This window comes from Abrus precatorius, unplaced genomic scaffold (assembly GCF_003935025.1).
Source record: "Abrus precatorius isolate BTA unplaced genomic scaffold, Abrus_2018 Scaffold9, whole genome shotgun sequence".
NCBI lineage: Eukaryota > Viridiplantae > Streptophyta > Magnoliopsida > Fabales > Fabaceae > Abrus > Abrus precatorius.
In genome coordinates, this window is record NW_020874439.1 from 31,521,294 (window position 1) to 31,537,543 (window position 16,250).

General features: G+C 29.2%; 3 protein-coding genes across 3 annotated transcripts; 1 reads left to right on the forward strand and 2 right to left on the reverse strand.

The window, feature by feature from the left end:
• Nucleotides 1-2,248: 2,248 nt before the first annotated feature.
• LOC113851551 lies at nt 2,249-3,734 on the reverse strand. Its single transcript, XM_027482066.1, has one exon. It carries the CDS (start codon nt 3,725-3,727, stop codon nt 2,249-2,251), a length of 1,479 nt encoding a protein of 492 aa, XP_027337867.1. The 5' UTR covers nt 3,728-3,734.
• Nucleotides 3,735-5,901: 2,167 nt separating this feature from the next.
• LOC113848955 (WRKY transcription factor WRKY24-like) lies at nt 5,902-9,433 on the reverse strand. The gene is made up of 6 exons (XM_027478408.1): nt 9,032-9,433; nt 8,419-8,589; nt 7,712-8,286; nt 7,446-7,607; nt 5,971-6,506; nt 5,902-5,927 (listed from the first exon to the last, which is right to left on the reverse strand). Exons 1-5 carry the CDS (start codon nt 9,290-9,292, stop codon nt 6,086-6,088), a joined length of 1,590 nt encoding a protein of 529 aa, XP_027334209.1. The 5' UTR covers nt 9,293-9,433; the 3' UTR covers nt 5,902-5,927; nt 5,971-6,085.
• A 5,908-nt stretch (nt 9,434-15,341) lies between these two features.
• On the forward strand, nt 15,342-15,782 carry LOC113851215 (wound-induced protein 1-like). The gene has a single exon (XM_027481687.1). The coding sequence runs from the start codon at nt 15,342-15,344 to the stop codon at nt 15,780-15,782; it is 441 nt and encodes a 146-aa protein (XP_027337488.1).
• The last annotated feature ends 468 nt before the right edge of the window (nt 15,783-16,250 follow it).

The following is a 16,250-nucleotide window of genomic DNA, read 5'->3' on the forward strand; positions in this document are numbered from 1 at the left end:
CTTGTCATTTTTTCCTTTATTTTAATGTTTGTAAATCAGATTAAATTTGAATTTTTTTTATTTTTTTTTATAAATTTTGGTTTTAGATTTGTTTTTTAAATGATCTTTATTGTTATTTTCTGACGATATAACATAATATAATATAATATATTTCATATGAGTGTCCTGTCATTCTTTTTTCTTACACATGTTTTTAATTATAAATAAGATTAAATTAAATTTTAATCTTCCAATTTTTTATTAATTTTTTATAATTAAAATATGTAAAAATATGCATCTAATTACATCAGATAAGTACATTTTTTAAGGTGATAAAATAAAATGACATGTTATGTCATTAAGGTGATAAATTGAATTTTAATCTTTCAAAATTTTTAATTAAATTTAGGTTTTATTTTTTTAATACTTTTTATTTTAAATCATATTATGTCTGCGATCATTGTAAAGTGATAAATAAAGTGGCATTCCATGTTATCATTAAGTGGTAACAATTAGTATTTTTAAAAAAATATAAAATTTATGAACATTAAAATTAACAAAAAAAATTGAAGATTTAAAATTTATTTATTTATATTTATGAGAACTAAAAAATATTTTAACCTTTGATAATTTACAATTTGGGACCCAAGCATCCTCGTGCTCTATTTGTCTCAAGTGAAAGCTGACGAAAAAGATACCACAGAGAGGAAGATGCTAATGCATTACAAGATAAATATTAGATAATTAATATTTTGCATGAAAAATGAATGAAAAGGAGGTAAATGAGAATGAGTAACAATAATTTTGAAATAAAATGAGTAACATGTCGGTCATGCAATGAATTTTGTCAATTTTATATTTAGAACACTTTCAAGATATGAAGGACTAAAAAATATACATTTTATAAAAGTTAGGCTATAAGTTGTACATCATTCAAATTTAAGGCTGTTAAAGTTTTAGTGATAATTCTAAAAACAAATTAGTCATTACTAATCACGTGACCTAATCTGTCAAGTTTTAAGAATAAAAAAAGTTAACAAAGAGATTATTCTATGCATATTAAAAATCTTTAAAGTTAAATTCTTTTATATTCCGTATCATATATATTAACTGAAATGACAGTGTTTAAATTTACATTAAAAATTCAATAAATATAGATATAATATAAAAGTTTATAACTAATAGTATTGAAATAAGAAACTATTTTACATCAATTGTAACATAGGTCAGAATTTTCAAGTTAACCCACCTATTGTATTGTTCATCCATTTAATATTCATTGAATTAGAGTTTTTATCTAAAACTGAACTTTATTTGCAGAGGCTGATATTAAAATGCAATAAATGCGTGAAATCCTGTTAGCAGTTTGAAACATAAATAATCTACTAAAATACCTGCTGATAGCACGAGTAAGGGTATGTAAAGCTTGCTTTGCTTCAATTACAATATTTCAATTCAGTTCACAAAGCCACTTGGTTAATGTTATCAGAAAACACAATTCTACTTATTTAAAATGTGTATAATTAAAACTGCAGTAAACATATTAGAGTGATAATTGTTGCTTAATGACCAGCAAAAGAATATGTAAACCAAATACTGTTTATGTGCAGTATATTTATCAATCTCTTCACCATTCAGTTCCTTGCTTACTGGACTATAGATTTTATACTAATGGTCATATATTCAAATGAAATGATAATTTTGGAGCTATGCAGACTCACTTGCTAGTGACCATAATGAGAAAGGTTTAGTTCAGGAGCTATGCAGACAACGATTATGCTCCATGATTAGGGAACTGTCTACATGCAGAGAGGATAGACATGTGACATGGTGATCAAACATGTCAAAGTCACGTTAAAATACAATAATCCGGCACCAGAAGCTATGCTTCTTTCCAAACACTCTACTCTAGTTTCAACAACCATTTTTTCCTTACACAGTTAAATGGTAATATCTTTAACCCGTCAATTAAGCTGCAACTAAGCAAAAACATTATTCACAAAAAGCTTGGTCACGAAAACAGAAATCACAAATAACTAATTCTATAATTGAAGTGAAGATATCAAAAGAGAATAAACAAAAATTTCCATTCACTCAACTCTTCATATGCAGGCTTGACAATTGACAAAAAGGAGTGAGAAAGAATCAATTTAATCGTATAAAATCCTATCCTATATACTGTGGGGAGCAATAAAAAGAATATCTATCCAAAAAATGTTAGAAAAAAGCAGAAGGAAAAAATGACTACAAACAAGTTTCTTAGGGGTTATCACCACCACTGATGCACAAGAACTCCACTATTTCTTAGTGAGGTAAACAAATCCATGCATTCAGAATATGTCTTCTGATACTTTGCACTTCTCTGACCAGGGCAACACCTCTGCCACCTATTATAATGGCACTCAAGAAATAGCTCATCAATCAAACAAATAGCCCCAGTTTGAATCAACTTTGGGATCAAATGAAACTCAGTCCCTTCCACATCCATCTTCACAACCACAAAATCCCTACTTGTAACAGCACTCTTGAGCCAGTCAGCAAAATCAAAACCCTGAATCTTGTCCATGTCACCCATATGGCTAGAAGATGTCTGCACAGGGTTGATCCTCCCCATCCCTCTACCTTTCATCATCACTTTGTTGCTTGGATCTCTTGTTATCTCAAAGAACAATGTCTCATTCCTAACCCAAGCTGCATAGGGCAACAAAGTGACCCCTTTTTTAGTCTTGTACTCTCCATGAAATGTCTTATCAGCTTCAATTGCATAAACCTCGAAGGTTCTATTTTGTTTTGGGTACTGTTTCCTGAACCAGCTCCCTATACTGGAACCATAACTCCTAGCTCCAACATCAACATACACATACCTATTCTTAAAGCTTATATCAACCAATGAAGTTAAGTGCTTTATGTTCTTCACATTCCTCTTCAATATAATCCAAGGTTTCAATGGTTCTTCTGTTATTAAAGCCTCTGCATTTTTAACTATTTCACGTTTATAACCCGGAACAGAACACTTATTCACGGAATTGCCATTTGGGGGTAATTCAAGGGTTTCAAAATCACGCTTTTTTTTCTTCATCAAAATTTCAAGGATTGGAGATGAATCAACACCGTTGATTTCTCGGGTTCTGATCAATTCACAGCAATTAAACAATTCAAGGAAAGAATTGAAGCTGTAAGCATCTCTCACCGGCGCGTGTACCGCCACCACCCCGCCCCGTCGTAGCGTCCGGCCGATCTCGGCGGCGAACTCCGCCGGTCTCGGGGACCGTTCCAAGCCGCCGTTTCCGGAGAACTCGAAGTCGAACGCGTCGCCGGGAAACGGATGCCGGAGACCATCTCCCTGAACGATCAACGGCGGCAACGGTTTCTTGAAGATTCCGACAGAATCGACAACGCCGAGTTCCTTAAGCGCCAAGACATCCTCGCCGGAGGGAGTGTCGATGCAGAGAGCTCTCGAATAGGGAGAGAGGGAGCCCTCGGCGATGAGATCGTGGAAAACGGCGGCATAGTGCTCGACGGAGCGGCGCCAATTCTTGCCGGGAAATGGATCGGCGGCGTCGGAAAAGTGGGAGGGAGCGGAGAGATTGAGGTTATCGGAGAAGAAACAGAAATCGGCGGAGTCGCAAGTTCCGCCGCGGACGGTGACGATGATGGCGAATCGCGCGGCGACGAGTAGAACGGCGAAGGAGAAGAGACGGACCAGAATGTTCCTCAAGAAACCGTGTTTGGCTACGGTTGGTTCCATGGATCGGTGCCAAGAAACCAAAGAAGAAAGAAAGTGTTTTCAGAGAGAAGAGAGTGAGGGTAGGGTTTGAAAATTGAATTTGGTTTCGAGGGTAAAATGGGAAACTCAACAGTTTCCCTTCGCGCTGGTTTCAAGAAACGACGTCGGAATAATCTGGATGTTAGTTAACGTCACTTTGTTTAAAAATAATAAATTTCATTAAAAAATATTTATTATATTAAAAACATTTCAATAAAATTTATTATAATTGATTATTTTAATTCAATATTAAAAATCAAGATTAATATTTTTAATTATAATTTTTTCCTTTAAGTGTAACTTAAATAATTTAAAAAAAGAGTTAAAAGGATAAAATTTTCACCACCCCATTCTTCCTTACACTGTTTATTTTATAAAAACAATAGTACTTGCATATAAAAATAAATGATATTTTGTTTGCTAACAATCTTAAAAACCTCTGTAACGTTATTTTCTAGATCATTTGAGATAATGTTTCGACTAAATGCCAATCCAACGAGATAATGGCATGAATGTAATAATTGTTTCAAACGCCTTACATTCTTAATACTGAAGAAAGAAAATTACGAAACTCTTCACCTGATAATGAGTTATCTCAATTGTGACTTTTTATATAACTTTTACGTCTTATTTATTTCTTATTTAAATAAATATTGAAATATATATTTGGTCTAACTACTCTTTTTTAGTCCTCTTATTTTACGGAGTTGTTCAATTTTAATTTATTAATTTTATTTAATTATGATTACTCTACGTATTAATCATTAATGAACATGCAAGGGGCACAAAGGTTAACATAGAGCATAGCACGATCCAATTGTTGTCTTATTTCCAATGTTGATGAAGAAAAACACTCCAAACTTGATAGGAAACAACGCTGTTTAAAATAAAAAAACCTTGTTATTCAAGTTTTCAATTATTATTGCAGAATGGGTAACTTGCACGGCATTGAAGCTCAACCTCTCAGGAACACTGCACTTTCCCAACACTTTTGCTCTCACCCTCAGTACAAGGAATCCAGACAAGCATAAATTATGGTGTGTGCTGGAAAATCTCCACCACTCACATTCAACACAAGTCAAAAATATTTATTAGTAGAACCTACCATAATGTTAGATTATACAAAAATTTATTTCTGATAAGAGTAATTTTATAGGTTGATGACCCCTCTTGAATAGACTCATCCTTGTTTATTTATGTCAATAATTAAAAATTAATATTATATAATTTATTTATTTATATAAAATTTTATCAATCTCAATTTTTAAGATTGAGTTTAAATATCTACAAATAATTTTTTTTTATAAAAATAAGTACACACTTATTATATTAAAATTATAAAAATATAATAAATATTTCTCTTTTTAATAAAATTTTATTATTATTAACAACTTATTCTCAGCTCTTAAGGTTGACATTAATAAAAATTCATCTAAAAACACAATAAAATAATTTATATAAGAGGCAACTAAATAAATCATCTTCAAACTATGCATAAAACATTTTCCTTGTTTAAAAAGAAAACAATTAATTTTCAGCTCCCCATCTTTGAATGGAGTATGCACCCAATCAAATATAAAACCGTTGACATCTGCATCTCCAATCCTCCTCAAGATATTTTTTGCAGTGACCAAAGAAGCACTGGGTCCTCCATATTAATATTAAATGAATGTAATAAATTATGCCATACTATAATATATAATGCATTTATGGTACAAACAGTTTTAAGACAGCACATTTCTTGAGAAAAGTTTCCAATTTTTGCTCTTAATCAGTTGGGAAAATAGAGGGAAAGAAAAGGGTTTTGCAAAGGAAACTCTCTCTGTATAGAGCTAATAAAATGGACTATTTGACTTGTTCAAATCCCTAAATTGTAAGCTTAGCTTTACGGAGAGAAGGCAAAAAGAATTTAAATTTAATTTGAGTTTGTAATAATATATATACTCAAACTTATGTAGGACTTAATCAGATTAAACTAAAAATATTAAAACTTCATTTGAGTTTAAAATTTAAAGTTAAAATTCTATATTTTATTCAACAAATTTTATAAGTTCCATGTCTAACTCTCAACTGAAGTTAGGAGATTCTCAAAATCATGATAAAAAAAATTTATAAACATGGAGCATACAACAATGATTAAATATACAGTATACAAATCCTGTGGGTTTGAAAATATACAATATACATACATACATACATATATATATATATATATATATATATATAAAGAAATACAATAAATGGAATGAACCAGATCTTATTGGTCAAGTAAAATTCTGAACCAACCCCTTCAAAAAATTCCAACCATATACCCAAAACTATGCGAAAAATAATAATTCTTTAGCATAGCAAAGATTCAAGAAATGAATCATCTCCAGGCTCCTCCTTGGCTCTAGAAGTAAAAACATTGTCAGATAGCTGATTCATGTAAGACTCCATTGGATTTCCAAACCCTTGGAATCCAAAGCTTCTTGAGCTTTGCAGCATCTGAGGGTTGAAGGGAGATTGCCCTTCTGGTGCTGATGCTCTAAGATTCTGAAGAGAATTGTTGATGGAATTGTTAGTGTATATAGAAGGGGGTGCACTAATGGTGTTGTTTGGCATTGGTCTATTGATAGAATTGTTGCCACTTCCACGTGCTGCTGGCACATCATGGTTGTGCTTTCCCTCATAGGTTGTGATCACTGCCCTTAAGTCATGTGAGGCTCTCTCTACATGCTTCCTCACTGGACATCCTGGGTATGTACACTTGTAGTAACTCCTACCAGTCACAAATTGAACACAATGTAAGACAAGACAATCTGGGAATACTGTTTAGCAAAATGTTTTTTTTTTTTTTTTAACTATTGAGGATAATTCTTAGTAGTATTTTAATTTATATATAAGGAAATAAAAAACTTAAATGTACTTTTAAGTTATATATTTTTGTGGGATTTTAATTTTAATCATCAATTTTAACTCATGTATTCAGTTATTTATGTCGATATTAGGTACTGAAAGTATTGAATTACAAAAATTGAAGACTAAAAAAACTAAAAGAATAAAATAAAAATTTTACAAAAAAAATATAGGAAATAAAAACATGTTTAAGTCTAAAATTAATTAAAAAAATACTAGTAATATATTTTTCTTATTATTGACAAATTACTAAAAATCATGAATTATATATGTTTTGTTTCTAATTTAACTAGTCCTATCAATAATTTTTTAATGTTTAAAAAACTTCTAATAATAAAAAATATGTTGCTAAACATTCTTTGAATAATTATATAGAACATAAGATATAATTTTTAACTACTGTTTAGACTTTAGACATTACATGGTAAAGAAGACTTGATTCCCATGCACACATGGGAGAAACGAGGGTTGCCAAATTTGACCAAAGAAATTAAGAGTTTAGGCAATGCAAAAGTAAAGCAACAGGTATAAGCACACTGTAGAAATCCATCAATGGGCAACTATTGCTAACTTACCTAAAAGGATACACAGTTAGATATTGAGATAGCAAACGTCATGCATTTATGATATGTGTATAGCACATTTGAATAGTCAAGGAGTGCAATGATTGTATACTGTTACTAGCATTAGAGTTAAAACTCTGATGGGATTCTCAATGTTATTCTTAATAGAGCTTAAAGTATAACTTTCTAAAAGTTAAACAGTGATTTGTAGGACAAGCTAGAGAAAGAGTGGAGTTTACCTTGGATTTGGATTTCCCTTTACAACTTTCTGCCCATATTTCCTCCATCTATACCCATCATCTAGAATATCAATGTCACTTGTTGTTTGAACTACAACTCTGGGTTCTTTCACTGTTCTACTTCCTGCTGCTGATATACCCTCATTTTCACCTTCTATTTTCCTGAATAATATTGATTAAAAAATTAATTAAAATGAAGCATGCAATTGATTTGTTATAACATAACGTGTTAAGAAAGTGAATCACATAAAGAAGTAAAAGGTCACCATCTTTTGGCATCAGGTTCATCATCATCAAACTCATCTCCTCCTGATTTACTATGATCAAAATCGTCATCTCCCACTGATATTGATGAGTTTTCTGGGGTGGCAACTGAATCCATATGTCCATTGCCATGATTGGTATTTGGTATTTCAGTGCTGACATGATTTGAATGAGGGATTGCAAGTGATGAGGTAGACAATGAGTTTCTCCTTGTAGCCTGAGGCTTAGGATGGTTATGAGTACCTTTGTAAACTATCTCAGTGATTTGGCCATCCAAAGATCTTTCAACCTTTTTCTTTGTTGGGCAATTGGGGTATGTGCATTTGTAGTAGCTTCTTGGATTTTCACTTCCTTTCACTTGTTTTTGCCCATATTTCCTCCAGTTGTACCCATCATCTGATTTTCTATTCAAGGTCTGAGCCTGTGGATGGTAACTGTTATAATCTGATTGAAAACCACTCTTGTGGTTATTCTCAGGGATGAAACTCTGCATAGAAGAGTTTTCAGTTTTCACCGTACTCATACTCATTCCTGAAGAAAAACTATCATGTTTAGTTGTTTCCTGAAAACTCCAACCCTGTTGATATACACACAGAAGAAAAGAAAAGTTGAAAGATGTCAGAGAATTGAACCAGTTCTTTAAACCAACAAGAGAAAAAAAAAAGAATAGAATTTCGCATAAGCCTATGCATTGAAATTGGTGACGCACTGTTTGAGATGTGCTAGTTGAAGATGGAACAGGAGGTTGTGCTTGTGTTTGGAAAGAGAAACTTGAGAAGCTTTTGTCTTCTTCTTTGACATTTTGGTGGCTTTCTCCAGAACTGATCTTCCAATTGAAGCTTTGACCAGCAAATGCTCCAGTCGTCGGAGATGGCAAAACCTGATTAGACAAAAACACCAGGAAGAAGCAGATACCCATTAATTACCATGAACTTTATCAGATGATGCAACATGAATCACAAGACGCAAGAGTACAAAAATGAGGTACAATAATAACAACAAAGCCTTATTCAATTAAGATTTTAAAAATCAAAATTTCAAAAATATCTTTTATCAAAAATGGGTAAACACAAAAAAAAAAGAAGGTAAAAAAAGCATGTTAAAAATAGCTCACTGGTTGAACATATTAACCAAACCAATGAAGATTGAAGAATCCTCTGAAATTCATAGCTAAAGAAGAAGAAATAACAAAGTCAACTGAAGTCCAAGGTAAATTTACGTATTCTAATTAAAAAAAAAATGAAACTTGAATATCATGTTTGAATTAAACAAACATGGTTAATAATAGAGTGAGAAAAGGATTGGAACGAAGTGAGACATACGTTAGACGAGTTGAGGAGAACCGGAGAGTCAAGAAGTTCAGCAAGGCTTAACCCAGGAGGGATATTAAAGAAAGAAGGAGAAACAGGAGGAAGAGAATGATGAGAATTAGGAGGAGAAGAGAGAGGGAGCGATGGAGGGGTTGAAGACTTGAATTTTGGGACACCAGAACCTGTTCTATCCGACAACACGTGAGGCCTTTCGGAGCCTCCCAGGTTGTGGTCGGTGGAAGATGAAAGCAGGTCAGAGAAAGAAGTGGTCATGAATGTAGAAGTTTGAGGTAAAAATGCTACAGAGTTGTCTAAGAGAGAACAAAAATATGAAGGGGTTGGCTTAATAACGTTAAAGGAAGAGAGAAGAATAAGGAGGAGATGAAGATGGTTACGTATTGGAACAAAGGATCACTAGAAGAGATTTCTGGGAAGGTATCCAAGAAAATGTATATTATTATTATTATTATACAAACATGAATAATGAAGTTTTTTATTTGGGTCAAAGTTGTGGGTTTGACTGGTGGCGGCTGATACAGACTGAGAAGAGATATATTTATTTTGCTAAGTTATTTGTTGTATTTGTTTTTATGAAGTTGCATTTTCCCGATGCTATGCCTTTCAACAGTTATGTCATCCCTTTGCAGTCCATTTCCCTCATGCCAAAGCCAATCTAGCACTAATTGCATCCTCCAAAACTTTAGGATTTAGTGTTATGTTGGTGGTGTTTATTTATTATATCATATTTCTACAGTATATGCTGACATTGGTTGTTATGTAATTTATGTTTCAGTTATTATATTATTATTTACTTTTTAATCAGTTGTTTAAAGTTATATTATTTACATTAAAAATTAATTATTTTTTATTTAAAATTTTTTACTAATACACTCTAACATTATTGTTGGTTAAAATTTGTTAAAAAAAATTATGCAAATTTTATCTTTAATTTAATATTTCTTAATTATAATTTCAGATACACGAATCAATTCTGAGGGAGAAGACATAGTAATAAAAATGACAAGAAAAATGAAGAAGAAAAGAGAAAAATAAAAACTGAGTTTAAAACAGATAAAAAAAAAAACTGAAATAAGATCTCGTATTAAAAATTATTAAAACTTTATAGAAATTACTTACAAAATTTTGTGAACATTTTATGTTTCTTGAAAATATTGATAATAATATTGATACAATATTTTGTTTCAGAAGGAATAAGAACTTAAGAGGTTTTGGGTTGGCTTTCAAGGTTATTATTACAATAGAGGACTTAGCTTGGAAAGGGTTTTATTTTGCAATGTCTCTTCTATGAGTTGAGAAAGCTATTTATAACTCAAAAGCTCAAAAGGTAGAGATTACAATAATTGTTGTAACTATTGTCGTATGCCTTGTGAATTATTAAAACTCTTTTACTGATGAATGATTTTGTCTTTGGGTCTTGTCATCAGTTTTAATTGCTGTGTAATTCTTTCTTTAAGTTTTGTTCTGCTTTTCTTTTGTTGGACATCTTATTGTTAGTAAATGTTGCCCATAATTTTTGTCCTCTTTTCCCTTAATGTAGTGAAGGGAAAATGTCAAAACAATCATATCCGTTGTGGAAATAATCTTCTAGGTTTGGTGAACTCTAATTTTATTATTTTTTTGTTAGGAAAAATTTAAAGTAAGTCTTGGATAATTTTGTTGAATTGGTAATATTTTCTTTTAAGAGTGTTGATCTTATTTTTTGATATTAAGGTTAAGTTAAACTTATTTTCACGTAGATATCTACGTTATTTTCTTTTTATAATTACACAAGAAATTAACTTATATTCTTCCCCACATTAGTTTTGGAGACAAAGTATTAAAATTTTTGTCACTTTTGTAGGGAAAAATAGTGTTTTTAAGTCTAAATTTCATAAACCACTTCAACTAAATTCTTTTGTTGAACGAAATGAATCATGAGTGAACAAATGGTGTCATGTATAGCATGTTGTTCCATACTAATCAAAATAATTATATTATTAAGGTTAATACTTTATTATATATATATATTTTTTGTTGTAAAGGTTACTTTCAATCTTGTATTATTAAAATATTCAAAATTTTTATTTTTTAAAAAGTTGGCTTTTTTATTTTTGAATTTTGTTGATGAATTAATTTAATAAATTGTGTCTACTAAAACTAACTCATAAAATTGTCTCTTCTTAGCATAAGAGTTTGGTAAAAAATTTCTTACATACCAACAAAAGCAAAACCAATTATGATGAATGAAAAATAAATAAAATTTTACAAACAATAAATCTAATAATAATTCTTAAATAAAAGTATAATAAGATCATAAACATTACTTTTAAATTATTTAGGATTTCATGTTAATAAAGTGTCAGAGTAGGAAAGAGATACTCTAGGCTAGTAATTAATTGCAAATCTTTATATAAAATATTAAAATAGATTATATATTGTTTATCTAAATAAAAAATTTATTAAAAGATCAACAAAAATAAAAATATTTTTAAAATTTGATATAAATTTTAGATATTGTCAAATATTTGCAAAGTGACACTCATACTTCTTTAATAACCTCTTATAATACATTAAGTTCTCTCATTCTAAGTGTTTTTAGGAATTGAAAAGATTATTTTGTTTGGTACTATTTACATAGTTAAACCTATATTATTAATATAAAAAGGGTATAATAATGTTAGAAATGTGTTTCTGAATTTATTTGACTCATATTTTTCATTATTATAAAAGATATTATAAAATATATTTTATCTTTGTAAATATTTGCATTTGATAATTTATAATTAACTATCATTTTATTACCATTTGCATATCTTAATTTTTTTGTAACTTTTAAAAATATTTTATAAAAATTAATCCTTTTTTATATATAATTGTATATAATTGACATAATCATGTCTTTATAGAATTGATAAATGAACATAATTAAATATAACATATATATATATATAGAGAGAGAGAGAGACATAATTTAATCTCTAGTACATTGAAATTAATAATTGTTTATATTTTCATAAAGATTAAATTTACATAATAATAATTCATATTAAGTATTTAATATTTATAAATTTAATTTTTATCTATTTTTAAGTAATTTTAATTATTTATAAGTTTATAATAAAAAATATTATATAAAAAAATAATTCTAATATTTGATTATTTTAAAAAAATAATTAACTTATGGGTTAGCTTCTTTGGCGTCTAATCGAAAAGATGATACATGACTTGTGACGTGCAACATTGTTCTAGAAGAGGGCGAGCACCCACTCACAAGGTTACAACCCAACCCTTAATAAAGCCATATGGTTGGACAATTACATTCAGAAAAAACCTTGCTTCACCCCTTTTTCTCCCTAAGATTCCAAGCTTTTGCTTTCTGAAACTTTGAAATTTCTCAAGTCCTTTTCTACCCACATCCATGTAATGAAGCACCATGAAATATCATATTAATACACTTGAAAAGTTAGCTATAATAGTAATAAGTTAATAATGATTAGTTCGTTCTGATCTCAAGTTCTGGATCCATGAAATATAACTAAACTCAAATTACATATTGGATACTGCAAGTAAGAATCTTAGGAGACTTAAAATGATATACTTAGGAGACAATGATTAAACAAATCCAATAATCTAAAATAGATTTACTTATGAAAAAATTGAAAAGGGGTGCAGTTAGATATGCCTAATTTCAAGTTTTTCTGAGAGTTGTTCATATAAAATTCATATTCTGGAAATTGGAAGGAGTCCTCTTTTGACCGCCATCAAGTTTCTGGAAGAAGAGGAAAAAGTCAAATGTGACATGAAAATTGGAAGAATCTTCTTCCTGGAAATTTTTAGGATAAAGATGTAAAGATCCAAAAGGTGTTCCCACATGAACAAAACAGCAGAACACTTTTTTATAATATTTTAATTAACTAATGATTTTATTCATCTGTATAAGATTTAATGATTTGATTACATTATTTTTAAATCATGTGGAATTTGTTAAGAACTATAATATTAAGGACTTGATATTAAAACTATAAATAATGACTTACTAATTAATTTAATTTGACGATGATGATAGTTTACAAGATTATGACAAAATGAGATTACTCATTTATAATAGTTTATTTATTTTAAATTATGACTGTCATTTTTGGACTTGTTGTAATATAAGAAAAATAATAATTGACTTTGATAATAGTAAAAAGTAGTTAGCTAATTAGACAAAAGTTACTCTTTTATTAAAGCTATAATCACATGTATAAAAGTTTACTCATTAATTTATGACTTTTTTCCTCCGTCAATATTCATTTTCCTATTTATGAGCATTTTTTATTAATTATCTACATTTCTTAATTAATCTACCACCTTCAAAATTAGAAAATGCATTTTCAAAGTACTTCTATACCGACTCTATTGTAAATCTGAAATATTATCTTATTCAAGTCTTGTGCCAAATTATTTGGTTTTTATATATATATAATTTAAAAATTATATATACCAAAATATGGTATTTTTAAAAAACTTATAGAATTATGAAATTTAAAAATCGTTAATATACAATTTTTAATGTCAGTGCCGATAAAAGAAAGAAAGGTCATGAAAAATAAAAAATAAAAAAAGCAATTTTTTTAAATAATAGCTTTTTTAAAATACTAACAAAATTTTCAGTATCACTTTTTTCATTTCAATATTTTTATAATTTTTCTCAAAGTATCATATTTTGGTATATTTTTTTATTTTTTTCCGGCATAAAAAAAGCCAAATTATTTACACACCCATGATTCCGCAAGAAAGAAACGAGAAAATATAAGAGGAAAAATGTTAGCACAAGTATAATATACTAGACTTTGGTCGGGCCCAAACAGGGTCCAACTGAAGATGCGGACCCAGTGTCGAAGAGACGAAGCCCACAAGCCCATTCTGACTCCAGTGCGAATGCTACCTATTTTCTTTTACTTAAAGCAAAAGTTGCCTGGATCGCTAAAAATAAATAAAAATAATTGAATAATGCAAAAGGTTGAATATTTTATTGCTTAAGATATAATTACATTTCACATTTTATTGAAATTAATAAAATTTCAAAAGCGTTTCCAATGCTAGCTAAATTCTAAAATGAGTTTCAAAATCAAAACCCATTGTTTTGAATAATTTTAAATATTTTCTTCTTATAATTGTGCTATTTATCGAATAAAAATAGTAAATGTATTTTATATTTTTAAGTTAATAAATTTATGCACGTTTCATTGAATAATTACTTTGAATAGAAATAAATGATTAAAATCATATAACAAAATATGCTAACTAGCTTTGTCTTTTTCTGTGCTAGAATCACTTTCTCTGTCTTTACTACATTCTTCAACTCCTAGTGATTCCTTTATATGCTCGCATTTGCATCATTTTAACAACTTCATTATTTAATACATGGTATCCCCACCCGGAATCTTTATTAGAATGGAAATTGACAGTTTTAATTTTAAAGTGGGTTACTACTGTTAATAATTAAACAATTGATGTAATTTTAAATTAATAATTATAATTCTTCACTTTAAATTTTAAAAAATATTTTAAATTAATCACATTTATAATATATACTTATACAAACTTTAAATAAAATTACCACAACAGTTGAAATGTCGCCAAGTCCCACTCTTGCCAGAACATCTAGATACTTAATCAAACATTTATTTAATTCATGTTTATTATATTAAAATTTATGTCATAAATTTAATAAAATAAATTAAATTTTTGATAAATTATATAAAAAATCATTTAAATAATTTATTTTTTAAAATAATTATAAATTAATTTAGAGTGTTATTTAATATTTTTTATATATGAGTTCTTATGCCATAAATTTGATCAAAATTTTTTGAAATAAATTTTTAAAAATATTTTAATAAAGCATACCAAAAAATTTATTAAAGTAAATTTAAAAAATTATAAAAATCATAAATTATTTCAAAAAACAACTAGTTATTCAAAAAATATTCTTTCAAATGCTCCAAAGCATAAGCCTAAACTCTTATAAAGCATAAAGAATTATTTAAGGAGGTTTTGAAGAGAAGAAAAGAAAAAAGAACTTTATATTTTAAATAAATATACTCTAATTTAATAGTTTTTAAAATTTAAAATAAAAATTGATAAATTAACCTAAGATAATATATTAATTAATTAATTAATTATTATAATAAATCATTATATAGTTATATTAATTTAAAAAAAAAAAAAGCTTCCTCCTTTTCTAATTTTCTTCTACCTTACCAAGTAAGCATCAGTGTGTATATATAGCACGAGCTACAGCCGTTCTTCTACCATGAAGACAAGTTCCGGCGAGATGACGGCGGTGGAACACGAAAACCACAACCGGAAGACGGTAAAAATGGTGTACAAGGCATTACGTGATGGTAACACAGAGAAGGTTGCAAAATTGGTAGGTTTAGAGTTGGAATGGTGGTATCATGGACCTCCTCATCGCCACCACATGATGAAAACGTTGACCGGAGAGTCAACGCCTAGGGCTTTCAAGTTTAGGCCTCGAAGAATGAGGGCCATTGGTGACCGTGTGATAGTTGAAGGGTGGGAAGGAGTGGGGGAGTATTGGGTGCACGTGTGGAGGCTCAAGCACGGGATTATTGCTCAGCTGCGTGAGTACTTCAACACCTTACTCACTGTGGTGCTTCGTGTTTCCGAGGATGGGGATCAGGCTCGGGTTTGGCGAAGCACACCTCAGGTTCGGGTTCAAGGCTCGTTACCCGATCTTGTGCTTTCTATTTGAATCTTGATGGATGCGTTTTAATTTAATTAGTGATTAGAGAGTGGTGTGAGGAAGAAACTATGTATAAGTGTATGAAGAAAAGTTATGCAATATTAATATAATCTCATTATTTATCAGATGACTTTGATAAACCCATATCATTATTATTGTTGGAATATTTATTTGATGGCGATCTTTTTCCAATACGTTAGCAGCATTTTGAAAACATTAAGGTAGAAAATTAATAATTCATGAAAATATTTTTATAAAAAATAAAAGACTAAATTATTTGGACCAAAGAAAGTAATTAATTATGTTATATTTTATATATTTAAAAGGGTGTAATTAATAATTTGTATATTTAATAATACTAATAAAATAAAATATAAAAATTTTTATCAATTAATGTATGTTGAATCTATCATTTGTTTTTTATAATAAAAAAATGTTTTATTTTATTTCTTATAAAAAAGATAAGAGGAGGTATAA